This window comes from Pygocentrus nattereri, chromosome 7, assembly GCF_015220715.1.
Source record: "Pygocentrus nattereri isolate fPygNat1 chromosome 7, fPygNat1.pri, whole genome shotgun sequence".
Taxonomy (NCBI): domain Eukaryota; kingdom Metazoa; phylum Chordata; class Actinopteri; order Characiformes; family Serrasalmidae; genus Pygocentrus; species Pygocentrus nattereri.
In genome coordinates, this window is record NC_051217.1 from 25809636 (window position 1) to 25834088 (window position 24453).

General features: G+C 45.1%; 1 protein-coding gene across 4 annotated transcripts in view; it reads right to left on the reverse strand.

The window, feature by feature from the left end:
- The window catches only part of LOC108443033 (SPHK1 interactor, AKAP domain containing), a 104783-nt gene that overhangs the window by 6913 nt on the left and 73417 nt on the right, over nt 1-24453 (reverse strand). For all 4 annotated transcript variants that reach the window (XM_017723415.2, XM_037539959.1, XM_037539960.1 and 1 more), the window contains 5 exons: nt 20817-24165; nt 18852-19022; nt 9730-9813; nt 5953-5999; nt 2539-2723 (listed from right to left, as the gene is read on the reverse strand). In XM_017723415.2, coding sequence (XP_017578904.1) covers nt 2539-2723; nt 5953-5999; nt 9730-9813; nt 18852-19022; nt 20817-24165 — 3836 coding nt within the window. The remainder of the gene's footprint in view (nt 1-2538; nt 2724-5952; nt 6000-9729; nt 9814-18851; nt 19023-20816; nt 24166-24453) is intronic.

Genomic DNA, 24453 nt, shown 5'->3' on the forward strand with positions numbered 1-24453 from the left:
TGTTCCACGACCAGGGCGGAACCCGCACTGCTCCTCCTGAATCCGAGGTTCGACTATAAGCCGGACTCTCTTCTCCAGTACCCCTGCATAGACCTTACCAGGGAGGCTGAGGAGTGTGATTCCCCTGTAGTTGGAACACACCCTCCGGTCCCCCTTTTTAAAAAGAGGCACCACCACCCCAGTCTGCCAATCCAGTGGCACCACCCCCGACATCCACGCAATGTTGAAAAGGCGTGTCAGCCAAGACAGCCCCACAACATCCAGAGCCTTGAGGAACTCGGGACGGATCTCATCCACCCCTGCAGCCCTGCCGCCAAGGAGGTTTTTAACTACCTTAGCGACTTCGGACTCAGTAATGGACACGCCTATTCCCGTGTCCCCAGACTCTGCCTCCTCACTGGAGAACGTATTGGTGGGATTGAGAAGGTCCTCAAAGTATTCCTTCCACCGCCCAATGATGTCTTCAGTCGAAGTCAGCAGCACACCATCTCCACTATATACAGTGCTGGTGGCACACTGCTTTCCCCTTCTGAGTCGCCTGATGGTTTGCCAGAATCTTTTCGGAGCCGACTTAAAGTCACTTTCCAAGGCCTCACCGAACTCTTCCCACACCCGGGTTTTTGCCTTGGCAACGACTGAAGCCACAGATCGCTTGGCCTGTCGATACCTGCCAGCTGCCTCTGGTGTCCTACAGGCCAACCATGTCCGGTAGGACTCCTTCTTCAGCTTGACGGCATCTCTCACCTGGGGTGTCCACCACCGGGTTCGAGGATTACCGCCCCGGCAGGCACCAACTACCTTGCGACCACAGGGACAGTCAGCCGCTTCAACAATGGAGGAGCGGAACATGGCCCATTCTGAGTCAATGTCCCCCACCTCCCCCGATATCTGGTCAAAGTTCTGACGGAGGTGTGAGTTGAAGATCAATCTGACAGGATCTTCTGCCAGACGTTCCCAGCAAACCCTCACTATACGTTTGGGTTTGCCTGGTCTGACTGGCATCTTCCCCTACCACCTGATCCAACTCACCACCAGGTGGTGATCAGTTGACAGCTCAGCTCCTCTCTTTACCCGAGTGTCCAGTACACATGGCCGCAAGTCCGCTGACACGACTACAAAGTCAATCATTGAACTGCGGCCTAGGGTGTCCTGGTGCCATGTGCACTTATGGACATCCTTGTGTTCAAACATGGTGTTCGTTATGGACAAACTGTGGTTTGCACAGAAGTCCAAAAACTGAACACCACTCGGGTTCAGATCAGAGAGGCCATTCCTCCCAATCACACCCCTCCAGGTCTTACTGTCGTTGCCCACGTGAGCGTTGAAGTCCCCCAGTAGGACAATCGAGTCTCCAGGAGGAGCACTTTCAAGCACCCCTCCCAAGGACTCTATGAAGGCTGGGTATTCTGAACTGCTGTTCGGTGCATAAGCACAGACAACAGTCAGGACCCATTCCCCAACCCGAAGGCGTAGGGAAGCTACCCTCTCGTCCACTGGGGAAAACCCCAACATACAGGCGCCGAGTCGAGGGGCTATGAGAAAGCCCACACCTGCCCGCCGCCTCTCACCATGGGCAACACCAGAAAAGAAAAAAGTCCAGCCCCTCTCAAGGAGATTGGACCCAGAGCCCAAGCTGTGTGTTGAGGTGAGCCCGACTATATCTAGCCGGTATCTCTCAACCTCGCGCACCAACTCAGGCTCCTTCCCCGCCAGTGAGGTAACGTTCCAAGTTCCAAAAGCCAGTTTCAGCAACCGAGGTTCAGAACGCCAAGGCCCACGCCTTCGGACACTGCCCGATCCACAATGCACCGCACCCCTACTACTGCCCCTCCCATCGGTGGTGGGTCGATGGGAGGGGGGACTCATGTAGCTCCTTCGGGCTGGGCCCGGCCGGGCACCATGAGTGAATGCCCGGCCACCAGACGCTCGCTGGCGAGCCCCTCCCCCAGGCCTGGCTCCAGGGTGGGGCCCCGGTAACCCTGATCCGGGCAGGGTACACAAGTCCTGCTTTGTTGTCCTCATAGGGGTGGTTATGGATCACACTTTGTCTGGCCTGTCACCTAGGACCAGTTTGCCATGGGAGACCCTACCAGGAGCTTTTGCTCCAGACAACATAGCTCCTAGGGTCCTTCAAGCACACAAACCTCTCCACCACGATAAGGTGGTGATCCATGGAGAGGTGAACACATAATACTTCAAACATATTTCAAAAATCTTGTTCTGTACCTCATAGCATCCGGCGACTATAGGAGGAGAGCTTGATCAGAATAGATTATTTCAGGTGGAGAAAGACAGGGGGCACTCTGCACTCTTCATTTGTGTTGTATAATAACATATTTGTCTGGAATTCAACGAAGAGATGTTTGAAAAATACACATCTGGCTTATTTCACTGCTGCAGTTGAGCAGAAGATTGGAAAACTGCAAACATGTGAGCTCAGCATTAGGCACCCTGCCACCTTCCATCAGTGGCCAGTATCTGTGTGGGCAAGGGGGGAGCTGGGAGGGGGGGGGGGGGATCTGGGAGGGGAGAACTCACCTTGGCCAGATTGTGTTCCTGAGTCTTTCGGAAGTAAAGAGCCGGAACGCCAAGCTCCGATGCCGCGATCCACTGCAGAGCCTCCCGCAACTCCACATCCACACTGTCCACTCCCAGGTCAAAGTTCACCACCAACAACTCCCTCTGACAGCTACTACCTGCTGTGGACAAACCTGAGGTCACCTCTGAGAGAGAGAGAGAGAGAGAGAGAGAGACAGAAGGAGAGAGAGGGAGAGAGCGAGAGTAGAGAAAGAGAGACTTTTTTTACTTTTAACAGCACTTTATTGTAACCACATCTCGTTACAGTGTGTAAAAGTGACTTCGGGCCATCTCAGCCCTCAAACCAGCACATAAAAACAAACGGGTTACTGAATAAATAATAAATAATAAAAGAAAAAAGATAAAAAGAAATAAATACATAAAAGTACAATCCATTTTGTGTTAAATAAAATCAGGTGCAAAGCAGAAAGATAGAGAGAGAGAGAGGGAGAGAGATAGAGAGAATGAAAGTGAGATAGAGAGAGGGAGAAAGAGAGAGAGAGGGAGAGAGATAAAGAGAATGGGAGCGAGATAGGGAGTGGGAGAGAGATAAGAGAGAATGGGAGTGAGATTGAGAGGGAGAGAAAGAGAGAGGGAGAGTGAGGGAGAAAGAGAGAAGGAGAGAGAGAGAGAAGGAGAGAAAGAGGGAGAGAGATAGAATGGGAGCGAGATAGAAAGAGTGAGAAAGAGAGAGAGGGAGATAGAGAGGGAGAGAGATAGAGAAAATGGGAGTGAGATAGAGAGGGAGAGATAGAGAGAATGGGAGCGTGATAGAGAGAGGCAGAGAGAAAGATAGGAAGAGGGAGAAAAGGGGAGAGAGAGAGAATGGGAGTGTGATAAAGAGAATGGGAGCGAGATAGGGAGTGGGAGAGAGATAAGAGAGAATGGGAGTGAGATTGAGAGGGAGAGAAAGAGAGAGGGAGAGTGAGGGAGAAAGAGAGAAGGAGAGAGAGAGAGAAGGAGAGAAAGAGGGAGAGAGATAGAATGGGAGCGAGATAGAAAGAGTGAGAAAGAGAGAGAGGGAGATAGAGAGGGAGAGAGATAGAGAAAATGGGAGTGAGATAGAGAGGGAGAGATAGAGAGAATGGGAGCGTGATAGAGAGAGACAGAGAGAAAGATAGGAAGAGGGAGAAAAGGGGAGAGAGAGAGAATGGGAGTGTGATAAGGAGAGGGAAAGGGAGAAAGAGAGGGAGAGAGATAGAGAGTATGGAAGTGAGATAGAGATAGGGAGTGAGAGAGGGAGAGGGAGAAAGAGAGAGTGGGAGAGAGGGAGAGGGAGAAAGAGAGAGGGAGAGAGAGAGGGTGCGAGAGAGAGAATGGGAGCAAGATTGAGAGAGGGAGGGAGAGAGAGAGGGAGAGAGATAGAGAGAATGGGAGCGAGATAGAGAGAGGGAGAAAGAGAGAGAAAGATACAGAGATGGGACGTTTAAGTTAAAACACTTGCTGTTAAAGACACTTTTTCTCTCACTCGTTCTTTTCTCTTTCATGCATACTGTTCTCTCTCTAGTCTCTCTCTTTCTTTCTCTTTCTGTCTCTCTCTCTCTCTTTGTGTGTGTGTGTGTGTGTGTGTCAGTGTGTGTGTCAGTCAGTGTGTGTGCGTGTGTGTGTCAACGTGTGTATGTGTGTGTCAGTCTGTGTGTGTGTCTGTGTGTGTTAGTGTGTGTTTCAGTGTGTGTGTGTGTTGGTCAGTGAGTGTCTGTGTGTGTGAGTGTTTGTGTGTGTCAGTGAGTGTGTGTGCCTGTGTGTGTCAGTCAGTGTGTGTGTGTCAGTCAGTTTGTGTCTGTGTGTGTGTGTGTGTGTGTGTGTGTGTGTGTCAGTCTGTGTGTGTGTTTGTGTTGTCAGTGTGTCTGTGTGTGTTAGTGTGTGTTTCAGTGTGTGTGTGTGTGTGTGTGTCGGTCAGTGAGTGTGTGTGTGTGTGTGTGTGTGTATATGTATGTATGTGGGGAGGGGGGTCTTTTGTTCTGCTGAGTCTGAATGAGTCACTGATGTGTGAGTTTGTGTGGGCAAATTCAAACAGCTCCTCTCTCATATTCTCCCTCTGTTTCACAGGCCCTCTCACACTTTCTCTCCACACTGTTTCCTTTATAAGCTCTTTCTCTCTAACAAAACACTGCAGAACATCAGCACTGCAGTGCAAAAGCACTGCACATCACTACAGAGCATCATCACTGCACATCACTGCACAGCATCAACACTGTACAGCATCAAAGCACAATATCAACACTGCACATCAATGTACAGCATCAACACTGCACATCAGCACTACACATCACTGCACAGCATCAACACTCCACATCAATGCACAGCATCAACACTGCACATCAATGCACAGTATCAACACTGCACATCAGCACTACACATCACTGCACAGCATCAACACTCCACATCAATGCACAGCATCAACACTGCACAGCATCAACACTCAGTATCAACACTGCACATCAACACTGCACAGCATCAACACTCACCATCAACACTCATCATCAACGCTGCACAGCATCAATACTGCACATCAACACTCAGCATTAACATTCAGCATCAACACTACAGCATCAACACTGCACAGCATCAGCACTCACCATCAACACTCATCATCAATGCTGCACAGCATCAATACTGCACATCAACACTCAGCATTAACATTCAGTATCAACACTGCACAGCATCAGCACTCAGCATCAACACTGCACAGCATAAGCACTCAGCATCAACACTGCACATCAACACTGCACATCAACACTGCACAGCATCAACACTCAGCATCAACACTGCACAACATCACCACAGCATCAACACTCAGCATCAACACTGCACAACATTACCACAGCTTCAACACTGCACAGCATCAACACTCATCATCAACACTTAGCATCAACACTGTCAGCATCGACACTGCACAGCATCAACACTGCACAGCTTAAACACTCAGCATCAACACTGCACAGCATCAACACTGCGCATCAACACTGCGCATCAACACTGCGAATCAACACTGCGCATCAACACTGCGCATCAACACTGCACAGCATCAGCACTGCACAGCATCAAAACTCAGCATCAACACTTCACAACATCACCACAGCTTCAACACTGCACAGCATCAACACTGTCAGGATCAACACTGCACAGCATCGACACCGCACAGCTTAAACACTCAGTATCAACACTACACAGTATCAACACTTAACATCAACACTGCACAGCATCAATACTCAGCATCAACACTGCACATCAACACTGCACATCAACACTGCACATCAGTAAAACTGCACGTCAACACTTTACATCAACATTGCACACCAACACTGCACAGCATCAACACAGCAGTGTACTCAGCAGTACAGTGTAAAGGTGTGTAAAGGCTGTGTCACTCACCGTCGGCTTGTTCGGGACTCTGTGCTGCTTTTCTCTCTCTCTCCTCACTGCACACACAGACAGACCCAATCAGCATTTCTGCTCCGGTTCACATCTTTATCCCGCGTATAAACCCAATTCAGAATCAGAAAACAAAAGATCTCTCACCTTGTTGTTACGCTTCAGACAAAAATACTTCAGTACTCAAAACTAGAATGTTGCTTTGAAAAGGAAATATTTACATTAATAAGACCACATGCCTGCACTTGCACCTGTGTAGCAGTCTTCAGTTTATCCAAAAGGGGGAGCTGTGTCTTTGTGTGCATATTTTAAAGAAGAGAAACTTCCGTGAAACCCAAACCAGCAGGAGCTCACTAATTCACAAGGTTTCACTAAAAACCTTTATAATGAGATGTGAACTAGAATTACTTAAAGACTCAGCTACTTATACAATATGTAATTATGATGTGATTAAAAAGCACGTAAGCTAAAGAAGTTCAGCAGCAGACCGTTCATGAGAAACTCTCATGCTTTTGAAAACACTGAAAACACCACACAAGGGTTAAACTTTGACAATGGTTAGCGATGCCGAGTCCTGCGCGGTAAGATGATCAGCTAATATATATGTTTGCGATGTTTCATTGTTTGCAAATAAACCAGCTTGTGGATTTTGTAGAGCTCTGTCAGTGTTCGCTACATGCATGGCTTGATAACCCAGCTGCACACGTACCACAGAGTATAAACGCAAGTACTCGAATGTTGAAATGACTTAAAAGGATGTTGTACATATAAAAATAAAGAACATTGCATGCTAGCAGTGGTGGATGAAGTACACAAACCATGTACTTGAGTTAAAGAAAGTTGCCTTCAAATGTACTGAAGTATCAAAAGTAAAAGTACTAAAAGGTTACAACAGTGAAGTGGCATTAATACCAGGAAAGGTATATATTGTGGCCAAAGGCTTTGCGAAGTGAAGCAGCTCCTCCTGGTGTTAAATGAGGGGCGTTGAGTTGGTGGAGCTACACTTTCATATCGATTCCCCCATAAAGAAACATTCAGCCTCCCCGTCTCTCCTGCACATCAACAACAGCCTCGTATTAGGGTAAGAACCGGCTGAAACAGCTGAAACTGTGTTTATCTAGAATAAAGAGCTAGATGGACTCGGAGGAAACAGTGTTTATCTAGAATAAATAGCAAGATGGACTCGGAGGAAACTGTTTATCTAGAACAAAGAGCCAGACAGACTCAGAGGAACTGGTGTTTGTGTAGAATAAAGAGCCAGATGGACTCGGAGGAAACTGCATTTATCTAGAATAAAGAGCCAGATGGACTCGGAGGAAACTGCGTTTATCTAGAATAAAGTGCCAGATGGACTCGGAGGAAACTTTTCTCTGAATGTTATGACTTTATTCTCTAAATATTATGACTTCATTCCTAAAATATTACGATATTTTTCTGTAAATATTACTACTTTAATCTCGAAATAGTACGACTTCATTCTTAAAATATTATGACTTTATACGTGACGTCTACTATTTTATTTAAAGGCCGTTGTTGAACCGTGTGCTGCACTGGGTCGGTATGACAAACAGGTCAAAACCAGCTCTAGGTAAAGTGACCGCTGTGCCCTGATTGGTGCTCTTGCTTTGCGCTTCTTTCGTTTTGACATGTTACGTTTTTATACACACAGAAACCAAAAGGAACGACAGATTTCTCAAAATGTAGTGGAGGAAAAACTCAGATATTAAACTTTCAAATGTAGTGTAGTGAAAGATACACGAAAAAATGACTTAAGTACAGAAACTAATTACATTTACTTATTTACTTAGTTACTGTCCACCACTGCTTTTATTTTGTTCAGGGACAGTAGAATTTTGCCATTTCAATGAGGGCTAATCCAGCCTTGAACTGCACTCTTTTTGGAGACTTTCTAAAATCCATAATGTCAAATCCAACACAATGTCTTCTGTGATGTCCATGAAAAGAGCTACTGTTGCTATTGTTGTTAGCAGGACTGTTAGCCATCCACTGCCGCCTTGGGTTGAGTCTGTTGTCCAATCAGAGGCTGCGCCCCAGATTCGTCACTGGAACAACAACTACTCTTCCAGGCAAAATGAAAGTATACTACTAGCATGCAGCGTTCATGAATATTAAAACAATAAGCCACAAGAGGCTGTCGATTAGTGTCATTTTATCACGGGGAATAAGGCACGACGCAAAGCAATAAAATCACTGTAATGGAGGCCTCTCATTTTTGCCTGTTGTTCACTGCGGTCATTTCATGATTTTATTAAGATTTTGTCATATAAGAATGAACATATGATAACGCATCACTGTTAAATGCAGAAACATTTGCTTTATAAAAATTGTTTAGTCACCAAATCACCACCGCCAGTCTTATTTAGCACCAACCCAGTGGTGCCCTCCTTCTCACACTGGGGCTGGGTCTCAAACGGCTCCCTGCTTCCTACATAGTGCACTATGTAGGAGTTTAAATACTGGATCCTGCAGCCCAACATAACTAAGAAACAGTCTTTTGGGATTCAGACACGTCCATACTTGATAAAAAATGCACATTTACTAAACATTCATAGCTAAAACACTAAACAGCACAGAGCCAGTTGAGATTTGGCCTGGGTTTGACGATACAACTGACTGAAGCACAGACATTTGAAGCGCAATTGAAGTTAGCTAGTTGACCAGTCCAGTTCTAGATAAGAAAATAAGTTGTTAGCCCTTCAGTTTAAACAAAAAACAAGTTGTTACTTAATTAATGCACTCAGTGGTCCATGTGAGCAGCATGAGAGTCAAAGATTATTACATTAACATCACAAGTGTTTCTTTGTGCAGTGGCGCAGTGATAGAGAGTCCAGTTGTTGTGAGGCGGTCACTGGAGTGATATATCGTGGATTTTACAACGTCTTCAAATGCAGTTCAGCCAATCAGATTTTATGACCAGAACAGTCTGTTTTATTATTATTCTTTTATCTACGATGTCCTTTGATGTCGCATCACCCCAAAAGGCTTAAAATGCCCATCCCTACTAGCAGCCGTGATAAATCAGTTAAGGTTGGCTGATCTTAGCTTTAGCTCAGCGCTGACCTATTCACGAGAACATTAGCTTCTGTTTTAAAGTACTTCTAGGCTCTAAGCCGCTTCCACCTTCCAAACGTGTCACCAATATTTATTCTTGTTTTACTGCATCTCTGGTCTCGCAGAGCTTTTTAGAAGCTCTTTAGTTTGGGTAGAATCTAATATTATCTCTGTTGATCCAGTTCCGTTGCGTGATTCTATGGCTGCAGCTGTGTTTGCTAGCTAATTTGTTTCTTATCTGGCAACCCGGGGTGTCTAAACGGTACTGGGACATGGGCAGTGGGCGAGATCAGAGGCCAAAACTCAGAGAACATGCAGGCTGTAGCGCTGCTGTTGGAGAAGCCAGTATTTTAGATTAGCCGGTTTTTGTTAACCTCTGATGATGCATCATAGTCATTTTATGATTTAGTACAGTCAATATAACACATACTGTTCCTTTAAAGGTCTGTTAAACATAAGACCGAGAAGGTTGAGAACCACTGGATGAAAAGGCCTTCTTTGTCCTTTTTTGACCTAATGGCTGTGTTTAGCGCTAGCCTATGAGCTAAGTCTGACTGGCCTGTCTCAGGCACCCATCTGTTTATGAGTGGAAGAGTGCAATAAGGCATTTGGACGTTACTCCAGACTCAGAACGAAAGCTTAACCTCCATTAACCCCAACACTTCAGGCTGGATGGAAAAGCAGTTAGCTTCAACTGCTAGCTACCTGATTATCCCAGTGGAGACGGAGCATTCTGGAAGGCCCTCCAGGTCAGCCACGCCGAGGCTGGATGCGCTACTGTTCCCGTTTCTGTAACACACATACATACGTAGCTCTTAGTGCCGTCTCTCTCTGTCTGTCTGTCTGTCTGTCTGTCTGTCTGTCTGTCTGTCTGTCTCTCTCTCTCTCTCTCTCTCTCTCTCTTTCTCTAACTCTCTCTGTCTCTCTCTCTCTCTCTCTCTCTGTTTGTCTCTCTCCCTCTCTCTGTCTCTCTCTCTTTCTCTCTCTCTCTCTCTCCACTGCAGCCACATTTCTGTGATTTGAGGCAGGATGACGGGGTGTTAACAGCAGTTGGGCTCCAAGCAGAAAGAAATGCCTGCCAGGCTATGAGAGCGTTAGGGGTGTAACGATTCACAGCGTTCAGGGTTCTGTTTGATACGATATGTTACTTTGCTTTTCAACACTGCAAAAAGTACAAGTGCCACAAAATGTTCCCACGGTTCTGAGATTAGATACATTAAGAGAACCTATAAAAGGGATCTCATGTTCCCCAGAGTCATCAAAGGTCATACAGGGAAAAGCAAGAGCCAAAGCAGGCAACACTTTACTTGGATGGTCCACTATAGATGGTTGGTAAGTGCTCAATATGTCTTTAAGTAATGTTCAACTAAATATCTATTAAATAAACCTAAACCTAACCTTAAGGCAAAACCTACACCTATTCCTAACCCTGTTGATCAGAACCATTTGCACACAGAGGAATTAGACCTCTGCATTTAACCCACCTGTGCAGTGAAACACCACATATACACTAATGAACACACACTAGGGGGCAGTGAGCACAATTACCCAGAGCAGTGGGCAGCCCTATCCATGGTGCCTGGGGAGCAATTGGGGGTTAGGTGCCTTGCTCAAGAATACCTCAGTCATGGTCACAGGGTCAGTTCACTAACCTCCAGACCATGACTGCACTTTTTTTTTGTCAGAAAATGGGATTGAACCGGTGACCTTCCGGTCACAAGGCTGGTTCCCTAACCACCAGCCCACGACTGCCCTCAACCGTAACCTTAACCTCAAGGCAAAACCTAATCCTAACCATGACCATACTGTTAGTGAATCAGGTATCTGTATTGCGTCTGCTGGATCTGGCCATCCAAATAAAGTGTGACTGAAAAGCACTTCGCCTCAGCTAGGCTAGACTCGGCAAACTTACTTCAAAGCACTTTTTGAGAACCCATAGAAGTGTAGAACCCATAATCCTTTAACATAACCGCGTTGTCTAGTTTGAGTTTGGCTGCGCTGCTTTTCTTTTACTGTTACTGCTAGTTGTATAGCTGGGAAATGGTGAGAGTGACTTGACAAGGGCGTCAAAACCAGCTGTTGAGGCTGTGCTCAAAGGTTTTATTACCGGCAGCGTTTTGCAAGGCTAATATTTTGAAGGGAATCATTTAAGTGCTGCTGATCACTGAAGAGGTTCCCATTCATGTCCACTGAACTGTTTTAATGAGGGAAGCTACTGGGAAGCAGCATATAAATAAACACAACTTTAGATGTTATTTACTGAATATTATTTATTTAATGAATACTGTATATTATGTTCAGTGTTTTGTCTGATTCTCTGTGCTGTGATTCCCATTTTTGTAAAGCTGCTTTGTGACAACATCAGTTGTAAAAAGCGCTATATAAATAAATTTGATTTGATTTGATACTGAAACTTTAAGATTTAACATCAGAATATCTATATTCCTATACGAACCAAAATGAGACTATAACACCCTGGGATTGTCCGACCCTTGGATTACAGAACTGGAAGTATAGGAAACAGATTATAGCTCCCTGGGAATATAGGACCCTCTGATTATATAACCATGGGAATATAGGTCCCTGGTATTATCGGGCCCTGGGAATATCGGGCCCTGGGGCTATAGGATGGTGGGAATATAGGACAATGGAAACACAGAACGCTGATTTTAGCATTTAGGGATTACAGGACCACTGGACTATAAAACTCTGGGAATATAAAACACAGGGATTATAGGACAGTGGAAATATAGGATTTGGGAAATACAGAATACTATGATTATGGCACCCTGGGGTTATAAGGTCCAGGGTATATAGGACCCTGAGATTATAGACCTGGTAATATATGACTCAGAGTCTAACCTGATTTCTCTAAGGGAAAATTGAACGTTTTTTTTTTGCGAAAATCAGAGCTGTCACATACTTTGGATAATAAAAATGTTCTGAAGCTGAAATGTTTTGCCACACCAACATTTTTCCATCCAGTTTCCCTGGATTCTAAATTCTGAGATTGTTAAAGAGATACAAAATATGAATGTTACTACATGCTAGCTGACACTACTGCACACTAAACTGACATCATAAGCCTGGCAGGCTTTGTCCAGTTGGTAGTTAAGAGGCTTTGGCAGCTTTAGGCTGCAGTTTGAGGAGCTGGTGTTGGTGTATATTAGTTATTATACAACAGTTCTATACAACATGTGAGCTGATTGGTCGAGAGGCATCTAACTGCTGTTATTTCACCATAACATCACAGGCTTTTCACAAAAACTGTATCACTCTGCTGAGACTCTGTTGCTAAGCAATGACTCTGATAGCTGTAGGAGATGCTCAAGCCATTTGAACATTTTCACTATTTTACTTTGCCACAAACAGAAAACAGGCACTGTTAAGATCATATCTGACCGATAGCCAATATGGTCCAACTCTGAAGATGAGACGACACTAAATTCCCAAACTGAGCAGCTTTTCAGTTGGCAGCTGTGACAGAAGAACAACTAAACAACCTGGAATCAGCCAGAAATGAACCTAATACCATTCACCAAACTAAACGGGCTGTAAGAAGCTTTACAGACTGGCTGGAACAAAACAACATTAACACTGATCTGGAAAAACTGACCAAACTGAGCTGAACCTGAAATTGGGTCAGTCTGTTTTATGGCTCAGTCTGATTTGGTCAGACTCTGAAGATCAGACTACACATTTCGTGAATGGTATTGGGTTAATTTCTGGATGATTCCAGGTTGTTTAGCTGTTCTTCTGTCACAGCTGCCAACTGAAAAGCTGCTCAATGGTGACGACAGTTTGGGAATTTAGTGTAAGAAAATGGAGAACAAACTGCTGGCTGTGCAGCGAGTGGGTGGAGCTTGTTACTCTGATATAGCAACAAGCTGCTCGTTAAGGAACTATAATTTGGAGGAAGGAACTGAACATTAAAACATATGAAATGCTGCGTTCACTGCCCAGTTTATTCATTTCTTACTGTATTTATTTAACTTGTATTAAAGCAGTAGAGCACTCGAGGAGTGTGTTATCACCAATAACATCACGGCTGTGATGATGGCCACCAAATCACAGCCGTGATGGTATTTCACGATAACGGTCTCCATCTGTGTTCTATCACTTAAGTAGACTTACTTTCATGCGACATCATTTCAATATGCATAAATCTGCTTGTAGTGTGTGTGTAGCATTATTATTACTTTGACAGTTAGGTGATCTTGAAAGTCAGGTGATCGAGAGCTATATTTGGGAAAGTGAACGTAGGATCGCGTTTGGAACATTTTCCACTGCAGGAAACGATACCAGTGATTTTCGAAAATGATATTCCTTTTTCCCTTAGAGAGAAACATGACACTGATTAGAGAATGAGGACTTCAGAGGTCTGTAGTCTCGCCTCCAGCTCCTACGTTAACCATAAACAAAACCTCAGACCATATAAACTTTCGTGTGAGTACTCTATTTGCTGCAGTCTGTTGAGTGTATGTTCGGTGCTCCAGGCGTTTACATTTGAGAAACCTTGTTTCAAGCAGTTCAGTACAATGAATAAAATAGAAAACAATGTAAACAGTGATAAAATACAAAACAATGTATTGTAACACCCCTAGAAAGCGGCAGCTTTGAAACCCACCATACGCTAGCAGAGCCTTTTCCTTCTGAGAATCAAAAGAAAAGTAGCAGGAGATGAAGTGAAGGTACTGAAGTACATGGAGGTTGGCACTAGGGGGCGCATGACCATATGGTGCAGCCTACATCTGGTGTGGGTGAAGCAGCAGTTTGTGGGTGTGTAAAGCTCAGCATGAAGCTCTGAGTAAAACACAGTTTTATAAAAAAAATTAAACACTGAAAAGCAAATGTTACAGAGGTTTATGGAACCCAAATTCTTGCCATGATGATGTGACATGCTGCTCTGTGTGTCCTGTGGCTGAAGCTTAGCATTAGCTTGAATACAGCCTAGTTAAAGATAGCTATGCTGCTAACAGGACTAAACAAACACTGCCAATTTTTAATTTCACCTTGTAACTCACCGTGACATCGTTTCTCAGTATTGTATAAAAATGTTAATTATTAGATTTATAAATATTACTAATGTAGGCGAACCACGCAGCAACTACCCAACACCTTATCCACCATGTTACCATAGCAACTGCCTGGCAACATATCAGCAGCTGCCTGATATTTCCTATCAACAGCCTTGCAATAACTTAGCAACCACCTGGGATATCACAGCAACAGCCTAGCCACACTTTAATCTTTTCTATATAGCACAAAAGGCTTCCGGTATTGTTACAAAGCTTGTATACATTAGCAGAACCCTTTTCGGTGCTATATAGAACCATTTTCAAAAATATTCTATATAGAACCATATACAGCACATTCTGTATGTATTCTCTGCCAGTCTGAAGAACGCTTTCATGATGCAAAGAACCCTTGAACAGTGCAAAAGATTCTTTGAGTGTTCATGGTTCTATATAGAACCATTTTCTTTATGAAAGAACCCTTAGAATACATATAAAAAATAAAGACAAGCTCTTTTAAATAAGTCTGTCTGAATCTTTGCTGCACTCAAAATATTAAAAGGTCCCACTTTATATTACGTGCGTCTAATATCTGTGTAGTTACATGTGAACAACAGGTGCAACAATGTAACTACTATTGATTGTTACTGATGGATTACAGAAGTACAGTTTGTAATTACACAGGCGTATCAACTTTAGTTTTGCCGCATGTAATTACACAAGTGTATCAAGTATATCTAGAGCACCAATGCATTATTACACAGTACCTACATAGCAACTACACAAGAACTGTCCACTTATTATGAAATGTAATGAACACTGCATTACAGGAAAGCTCCTGTGTAGTTGTTTTGTAGATACAGTGTAATTACAGAATGGTATTAATCAATGTGATGCGATTGTTACAATTAAACTATTCTACAGTGATTATGTAAAACATACCTTTTCTGATCTGTAGTGCATCAAAAAGATAAATTTGTGTAATTACATGAGGCAAAACCGAAGCTGAAACCCATGTGTAATTACATAGGCTACAGTTCTGTAATCCATCTGTAACCCTGACTGCATATCGTCAGGAGTTACAGTGTTGTTACATGTGTTATTCATGTATAACTACACAGCTATTAGAGAAATGTAAAATAATGTGGGTGCTATTAAAAAGTCCAGATCGCTGACCTACACACACACACACACACACACACACACACTTCCCGCGTTACCGGGGTCCGTTGGAAAAGTATCGAGTGGACCGGCTAAAGCCAATAGGATGTCAGCGGTGACACCTGTCTGACCATCTGGAGCACTTCCTGTCTGGAGTGTAGACGGCTGATGGTCTGTGAGGGCCAGAAACCATTGGCGCTGTCAGCTCGGCTTATTTGGAGCGCTTCACTAAAACGGCCACTCTAATGGAATCACTCTCACTTCAGGGATTTATGTTCCCCCGGCTCCGGCTCCCTCCTCTATGCAGAGTGAAAGGTTCTGAGTGGCCAAAAGCAGTCTGGGTTTGTGTCCAGCAGGCAGTTTAATCTGATTTGGTGTGATGCGGTGTGTCTGCGTGCTGATTAGGCCACAGCAGCAAGTGCGCTTAGGCACGTTCCCTTCAGCCGCGGCCTGCTGATGCGTTCGCTCGCTCGGCTGATGCTCCCGGCTATGTTGTGGAGTGTGAAGGGAGCGAGAGCCAGCCGAGGTTTTAATGGGATGAATTAAACTGAGACGTGAGACTCTGACCGTGACCCTGACCCAGCTGCGGAGAGAGTCTGGCTAAAAAATCTAATTTCAGCCAAATGGAGTCCATCAGCCAAAAGATGCTTGGTGGGGAACTTCTTCAGTTTTATCACGAGAGCTAATATAGCTAAGAAGTGATGAAATTTTGTTTATATAGCACTTTTATTACATGTATGGAATATTTGGGGCAGTCGTGCGCTTGAGGTTAGGTAACCGGTCCTGTGACTGGATGGTTGCCAGTTCGATCCCTAGAGCCAACAGTACATGACTGAGGTGTCCTTGAGCATGACACCTAACCCCCAACTGCTCCCTGGGTGCTGTGGATAGGGCTGCCCACCACTCCAGGCAAGTGTGCTTACTGCCCCCTAGTGTGTGTGTGTGTGTATGTGTGTGTGTGTCTGTGTGTGTGTGCGTGTGTGTGCATGCGCGTGTGTTTGTGTGTGTGTGTGCAGGTGTGTTGTAGTCACACAGTCTTGGAATTAGTTGTACAAATGTACTGTCTGTTCTATGAAGCTTTGAGCTACACTATATACTATATACACTACAAGCTGTATATTGTCTTTATTTCATTATGTGAACTGAAGGTTCTTCTATAAAGCTGTTATTCAGAACCATGTCTGACGGGTTTAGTCCATTTTTACTTTTGTATAATATTAAAATGAGACTAAAAGATCTACTAGATACTTGAGACTCAAAACGCAAGACTCGATGCTGACTCACCTCAGAAACTCTAGACTTGACTTGGACTCAAACCTTAGAGACTTGAGAGTCAACTCAGACTTGCACTTTAGGGACCCGAGACTAAACTCAGACTCACACCTCAGAAACTTGAGACTTGACTTGGACTCCAAACTTAGAGACTTGTGATTTAACTCAGACTCGCACTTTAGGGACCCGAGACTCAACTTGAACTCACACCTCAGAAACTCGAGACGACTTGGACTCAAATCTTAAATACTCGAGTAGGGACCCGAGACTCAACTTGGACTCACACATCAGAAACTCAAGACTTGACTTGGACGTGAACCTTAGAGACTTGAGATTCAACTCCGACTTGCACTTTAGGGACCCGAGACTCACCTTGGACTCACACCTCAGAAACTCAAGACTTGAGTCACACCCCAGAGACTCTATACTCAACTCAGACTTATACCTCAGAGACACAAGACTTGACTTACACCTCAGAGACTCTAGACTCAACCCAGAATCATACCTCAGGGATTCTAGACTCGACTCAGACTCACACCTCAGAGATTCTAGACGACTCAAACTCACACCTCAGAGACTCTATACCCAACTCGAACTCACACCTCAGATACTCTATACTTAACTCAGACTCACACCTCAGAGATTCTAGACTCAACTCAGAATCATACTTCAGAGACTCTATACTCGACTTGGACTCACACCTCAGAGACTCTAGACTTGACTCAGACTTGTACCTCAGAGACTCTAAACTTGACTCAGAACCATACCTCAGAGACTCTATACCCAACGCGAACTCATACCGCAGAGACTCTAGACTTGACTCAGACTTGTACTTCAGAGACTAAACTTGACTCGGAATCATACCTCAGTGTCTCTATACTCGACTCGGACTCACATCTCATAGACTCTATACTCGACTCAGAATCATACCTCAGAGACTCTATACTCGACTTGGACTCACCTCAGAGACTCTAGACTCGACTCAGACTTGTACCTCAGAGACTCTAAACTTGACTCAGAATCATACCTCAGAGACTCTATACTTGACTCTGACTCATACCGCAGAGACTCAACTTGGAATCACACCTCAGAGACTCTAGACTCGACCCGGACTCACAACTCAGAGACTCTAGACTCGACTCAGACTTGTACCTCAGAGACTCTAAACTTGACTCAGAATCATACCTCAGAGACTCTATACTTGACTCGGACTCATACCGCAGAGACTCTAGAATCGACTCAGACTCATACAGCATATACTCAACTTGGAATCACACCTCAGAGACTCTAGACTCGACTCAGACTCTCACCTTAGAGACTCTAAACTCGACTTGGACTCACACCTCAGAGGCTCTAAACTCGACTCAGAATCATACCTCAGAGACTCTATACTCGACTCAGACTCACATCTCAGAGACTCTACACTCGACTCGGACTCACACCTCAGAGACTCTAAACTTGACTCAGAATCATACCTCAGAGACTCTATACTTGACTCGGACTCATACCGCAGAGACTCAACTTGGAATCACACCTCAGAGACTCTAGACTCGACCCAGACTCACAACTCAGAGACTAGACTCGACTCAGACTTGTACCTCAGAGACTCTAAACTTGACTCAGAATCATACCTCAGAGACTCTGTACTTGACTCAGACTCATACCGCAGAGACTCTAGAATCGACTCAGACTCATACCGCATATACTGAACTTGGAATCAGACCTCAGAGACTCTAGACTCGACTCAGACTCTCACCTTAGAGACTCTAAACTCGACTTGGACTCACACCTCAGAGACTCTAAACTCGACTCAGAATCATACCTCAGAGACTCTATACTCGACTCAGACTCACATCTCAGAGACTCTACACTTGACTCAGACTCTCACCTTAGAGACTCTAGACTCGATTCAGACTCTCACCTTGACTCTAGACTTGATTCCAACTCAGACTCTCACCCTAGAGTAGCACTTTGCCCATACTTCTGTTCATTTATGTAACTGTGTCATGGCCTAAATATACTTTTTGCATGTTGCTCCTGGTTGTACACTTAGTTGTGTTAGTTACGAGTCACTTACCCTCGTATCTCCAGCACTAAAACTCAAGAAGCAAACTTCAGATGCTACAGATTTCTCAGCAGATCGATGACATTTGAGTCGGAACAACTATGCAAATTGTACGTTTTTGCCTGAATCTTTCCACATATTTGAACTACATTAGAACCAAATCATATCCAACGCTTGATGGTGAGCAAAGCAGCTTAGATTATGAAGCAGCTTGAGCTACGCGTAGCATTTAGTGCATGTAGCTTTAATGGAGAACTAAATGGAGCAGCCACTAGAATGGCTGATAAGGCATGATGGGATACCGGAGGACTGACCCCTCGCTTAGCTGAATAAAGCTACTGGTGGTCTCCTCCTGGGGGTCTTCATCAGGGGCAACTTGAGCCCAACTGCCTGAGCCACTCTCCTCACTGCTAGTGCTGGGAGAGCGGCACTGTCCCTCCACACCTGTAGAGGGCACTGTTGGGGTCCTGTCCCTGCTGTCAGTGCTGAGGGGAGAGAGTACACGGCATAACTGCACCAGCCATTGTGTTCGTTTCTGTTATCTACACTGATCAAACACCAGCATCTGTCAAATACACACAAACTGAACACAACAAGGAACCAATTACCGCAGCCCTAAAGGTCATGGATTTACTGTTTACACAAGATAATGAGCTTTCTTGAGGTCTCGAGTTATTTATGTTTTTATCACAACATGAGAAACAGTGTTTTCCCAAGATAATGGAATCATCTCAGTAGCATCTCAGGAAAAAACTAGATTTGCCTAAGATGACATGGTGATTATTTTTTTAATAAGGTGTTGCCACAAATGAATATATTTAAATATGAATATGAAAATGAATTGTTAGGTTGTCTAATCTTTTCTATAAATCTAAAACCTGCCATTTTCTCAAGATAACAGCAAAATGGCCTGTGAGTCATAAACAGCTCCCTACTGCATCATCAGCACTACTGACAATACAGCCCGTCAGATTACAAACAGTTATTTTGCGGATTACCAGCACTACTGACAATACAGCTCCTCAGATTACAAACAGTTCTTTAGACGATTACCAGCACTACTGACAATACAGCCCCTCAGATTACAAACAGTTATTTAGCGGATTACCAGCACTACTGACAATACAGCTCCTCAGATTACAAACAGTTCTTTAGACGATTACCAGCACTATTGACCAATACAGCTCCTCAGATTACAAACAGTTCTTTAGACGATTACCAGCACTACTGACAATACAGCCCCTCAGATTACAAACAGTTATTTAGTGGATTACCAGCACTACTGACAGTATAGCTCCTCAGATTACAAACAGTTCTTTAGAGGATTACCAGCACTACTGACAATACAGCCCCTCAGATTATAAACAGTTCTTTAGCAGATTACTAGCACCACTAACAATACAGCCCCTCAGATGATAAACAGTTCTTTAGCGGATTACCGGCACCACTGACAAATATATCCCCTCAGATTATAACCTGGTCTTTAGAGGATTACCAGCACTACTGACAATATAGCTCCTCAGATTACAAACAGTTCTTTAGAGGATTACCAGCAAAACTGACAAATACAGCCCCTCAGATTATAAAACGTTCTTTAGTGGATTACCAGTACCAATGACAATATTACAATCTAAAACAAAACAGCAAACTGACAAATAAACAGTTTAACAATAGTTTAACAGCACCACTGACCTGTACAGGCCCTCAGATTAAAGACTGCTAACATATAAACAGATTCTTAATGTATACAGACCATCAGTTATCATGAGAAAAGGAAATTTTGTATTTCTGGAAAATGATACTATTAAGTTGGGAAAAAAATTGTTTCGTCACCATAATGACAGGAATAATTTATAATCTTGAGAAAACAAAACTAAACACTATATCATGTGTTGTATCAGTATATATTGTCCAATACAGCATATACATGAATCTATGGCTTTTTAGTGCTTTTCTAAGTGACAGCATTCGACAGCATGTTTGAAGTGTGTAGTAGGGTCTTATTCAGTTTATATTTTTTGCTGTGCCTATTTTTGGTACAAACCCACTGGCAAAATGGAACAAACATTTTGTATTAAACAAAATAGTTGACAATTTAATTTTGCAAAATCTCTCCCTCTCAGGCAGATCAAAGCCACTCTGCTGAGCTGAGATGCTACAGTTGCGTTCAGGGCTTGTGCTTTTTCAAAGCTCCACTACGAGCTCATCTGCTGCACTTCAAATAACTTGAGTGTAATATTGACCCTCAAGCGGTGTTTGTGAATTTTCTTTGACCATACCTGTTCCAGCTCGCCGGCACTCTATCCCTGCTGCTTTGAGGTTGGACCTGAGCATTTGATTCCCTGCTGTGGCCACGTTCCCTCTCCGTGTCTTCAGACACTTCATCCCTTTGATCTGGCTCAATGTGAATTAGAGGAACCTCCCTCTGTCCTAGCCGTGCATACCTTCCACATGTGGACCCTTGGGAACCTTCACCAACGTCCTGCTGTTGTGTGCTCGCCCGATTATGACCACTTCCTGGGCGAGATTGCTTAAAGCCCCGCCTCTTCTCTCCAACTGTAGCATGCTTCTGATGGCTAGCTGTTCCTCCTTCCTGCTGACTTCCCATTAGCGACTTGCCACTTTCCACGATGTTGGCAGCTAGTCGATTAGCAAAGAGCTGGACGTGGGGCTGGGAGTCGGTAGCATCCAGTTCCATACTGTCCTCCGAAGGTTCTGCGATGATCTTGTTTTTACGCATCAGAGACTCAATAGAGCTTGCCCACGTCTCGTGGATTAGCATGTCTGTGACGTGGTCTGTTTGGCCACGTTGATACAAGCAAGAGTCAGACTTGCACAGACTCGTGGACGACACTGAGTTGGATGGGTAGATGTTAAGTGAGTCGCCGCGAACATTTCGGGCAAATCCATCAAACGAGTTTGCCTTGATGGGCGAGTTTACGGTCAGCCTTGAGTCGGATGATCGCCTGTCCGGAACAGAGGACTGGCGGATGCAGAAAGGAGTTCTAGGGGTTGGAGGCAGAAGGCTGTTGCTCCACTCTTTGGTCTTGGTGATGCCGTAGTCTTTGTTCTCCTTGTCCATATCTTTGAGCATAAAGCGGTAAAACTCCTCAGTAATGCTCTCTGTGCTGGACTGCTTGGAGAGGCAAGATGATGTCCGGACATTGAGGTGTCCGTTCTTCCTGCTTGCTGCCTGTTGAACAGCTGCCGCCAGGATGCTGCTGGCATTCTTCCCAGCATAGTAGTCCAGCAGGAGGTCAAACTCTCGGCCCTCCGTCTCCATTTGGTTCACCATGAACCGAGAGAACTCATCAGTTATGCTCTCGCAGCTGGACTGCTTGGAGATCGAGCTTCCTCGGCTCAGGTTGTGACCCAGCCTGTTGCCTGGCCCAAGGGTGTTTAGTGGTCCAGAAGGATCTGCGTCCTCCTCTGGGATGCTTTCATAGCTTGAAGCTTTGCCTCGACTGCTCCACCTCTCGCACTGCAGCCGGCTACGGCAGGGCTGGCCCTGTTTAGACGTGTCCACTACGTTAAGCTCAGGACAGTTCATGATCCGTGCTGTGACCTCTGAGGCAAAGAGGGCAAAGGGGTCAGAAGTTGCTGGATCATCCAGGTTGACGGTCTCATCAACCACACGGTTGACCAAACGTTCCATGAGCTCAGGCTGCTCCTCTGTTTTACGCTTGATCTCGCTGAGTCGAGGAGGCCGGTGCTTCTTGGCAACTACTGTGCCGTTTTGAGTTTCTTTTCTGCGGAGAGCTGCAGCTGTTCGGCCGGGCAGAAGAAGCCCTTCTGGGCCCTCAGGTCCACCCTTCAGGGCACAAAACCAGGGCTGCTTACCAGTCGAATTCTCAAGGCATATCGCCGCCAGCTCTGTGGCCATGGACACCACTGTTGTCGCCAAGTCCTCAGCAAAGCACATGACTGGAGTCTTGCACTCACCCTCCATTTTAGGTACTGCAAGTGCTCCTGTGGAGGAAGAGGATTGCTGCCTGATTTCTCCCTCTCTCCCAGTTTTCCCTCGAGTGCTGTGCAAGGGAGAGCTCTCGTCCGAGGGAAGCCTAGAGTCATAGCTCCAATCACACTTAGCCAGCTGCCCCTGCAGGTCAACCAGTTCCCTCACCGTGGCTCTGTTTATTCTGCTCTGAGCAAGCCTGAAGGACTCCTTCCCATTTGAGTTTAATTCACTCTCTTTTTCCTCCTGATTGCTCTTCTGCTCTCTCTCTCTCTTTCCCAAAAGAGAGCTGCTCTGCCTCTCATTGGGATTATCAGGCTGACTGTGCTCAGTCCAACCCTGTAATTGGCTTAACACTTCTCCGCCAGGCTTGGTGACAGTCTTGCATTCTTTGGAACCAGCTTTGCTTCCTTTCCTGTCGGCCGACCCCAGATTACATGTTGAAATGTCATTGATTTTTCTTGATGTGACACAAAGGATGTCAAAGAGCAGATCATTCACACTCTCCAGGAGAAAACGCTGCACATTGACACTGTCCTTCCCTTCGAGGTCTTTTCTTTTCACTGCTTTCTCCAGGGCATATCTTAAAACGCTGTCCGCCAACTCCTGTGTGAATTCGTCCACCTCCAGATGCCCCGGGTATGACCTCCTTGGATATGTGATCCCATCCACAATCTTGTTATGCGTAGTCTCAAGGAAGTTTGCTATGCTAGTGTAGCTTTGTTTGTGAGTTAGTACTGCCGAAGCCTCCCTCAAGAGCACTTCTGCCACGTTGGCCCTGAATGTTTCCACACAGGTGCCTTCTGCTACACTGCAATGCAACGGGATGGCCGCGGAGGCCTGGGCCGCAGACAGCAGCCCCAGAGATGCTGAGAACATCTCACCTGAGTCTTCCGTATCAGCAGAACCTTCAGTAAGGTCCACCACGGCTACTGCCCCGGCCATCTGAGCCATACCGCACACGGCGGAAGAGAACGAGTAGTCCCCTTGTTCATTCTCACTTCCTCCATCCTCATTAACATCATCCTCATCACCTGATTCAAGTGTGAGCCTCTCTGTGATTTGTGGGGTGCTGATTGTGCCAATGATGCTAGCAGCGCATGCTAGCGCCACTTCCACTGGCTTAGCCGAGTGTTTTTTGGGAGAGCCATGTGAGAGATGAGAGTGCGACTGCGGTCCTGGCTCAGCTGTGCTCTTATGAATTCCCTGATGTTCGGATTGCATGCCAGGCCACTCTGCTTCATCGCAGTTATCAGGACTTTGTACGATCACGATCTTCGGGAGTTCAAAAGAGCAAGTTCTTGCCCTTGGGGGCTCATCTGTATGATGGCGCATGCCAGCTGCTTTCTGTGGTGAACTGGAGATGCTAACAGCTGCTTCTGGGATGAAAGACGGCTCGTCCTGAGACAGGTGGATGAAGGCGTCCTGCATAACAGACTCAGCGAGGTTGGTGGCGTAATGTCCAGCCGACTCTTTGGTTCGTTGGCTGATGTGTTTCGGAGCAGCGCTGCCTCTGGTTGGTGCAGAAGAAGCCCTGGAGAGTTTATGTGACTTTGAAGAGGCACACAGTGTATCTGAGTCCTCACTGTCCTCTCTCTCCACTGTACTTTTCCTCCGAATGTGTCCTGACCTCAGCAACTCCACTGCATCTGCTGAAATACCACAATCTGCATCTACATTGAGAGACAGAGGGAGAGAGCAAGGAGGGAGGGAGGGTTAAGGTCGATTAGTATTCAAATGTATGCTTAGAGCAGAAAACTATGGCTCATAAAATGCAGTGTTAATAACGCTTCCTTAAAGCAAGCAGAACTGAGCTGAACTGTGAAAACTACACTCATTTACACCTAATTTTTAAATCACAATCTTTTGAGCTTAACATTTGTGCTTAGTGTTTCTCTGCAAAAAATGTGATGCTGGCAAGTGAAAGCAAATCACTTCTGAACAGGTTGTAAAAAATGAAT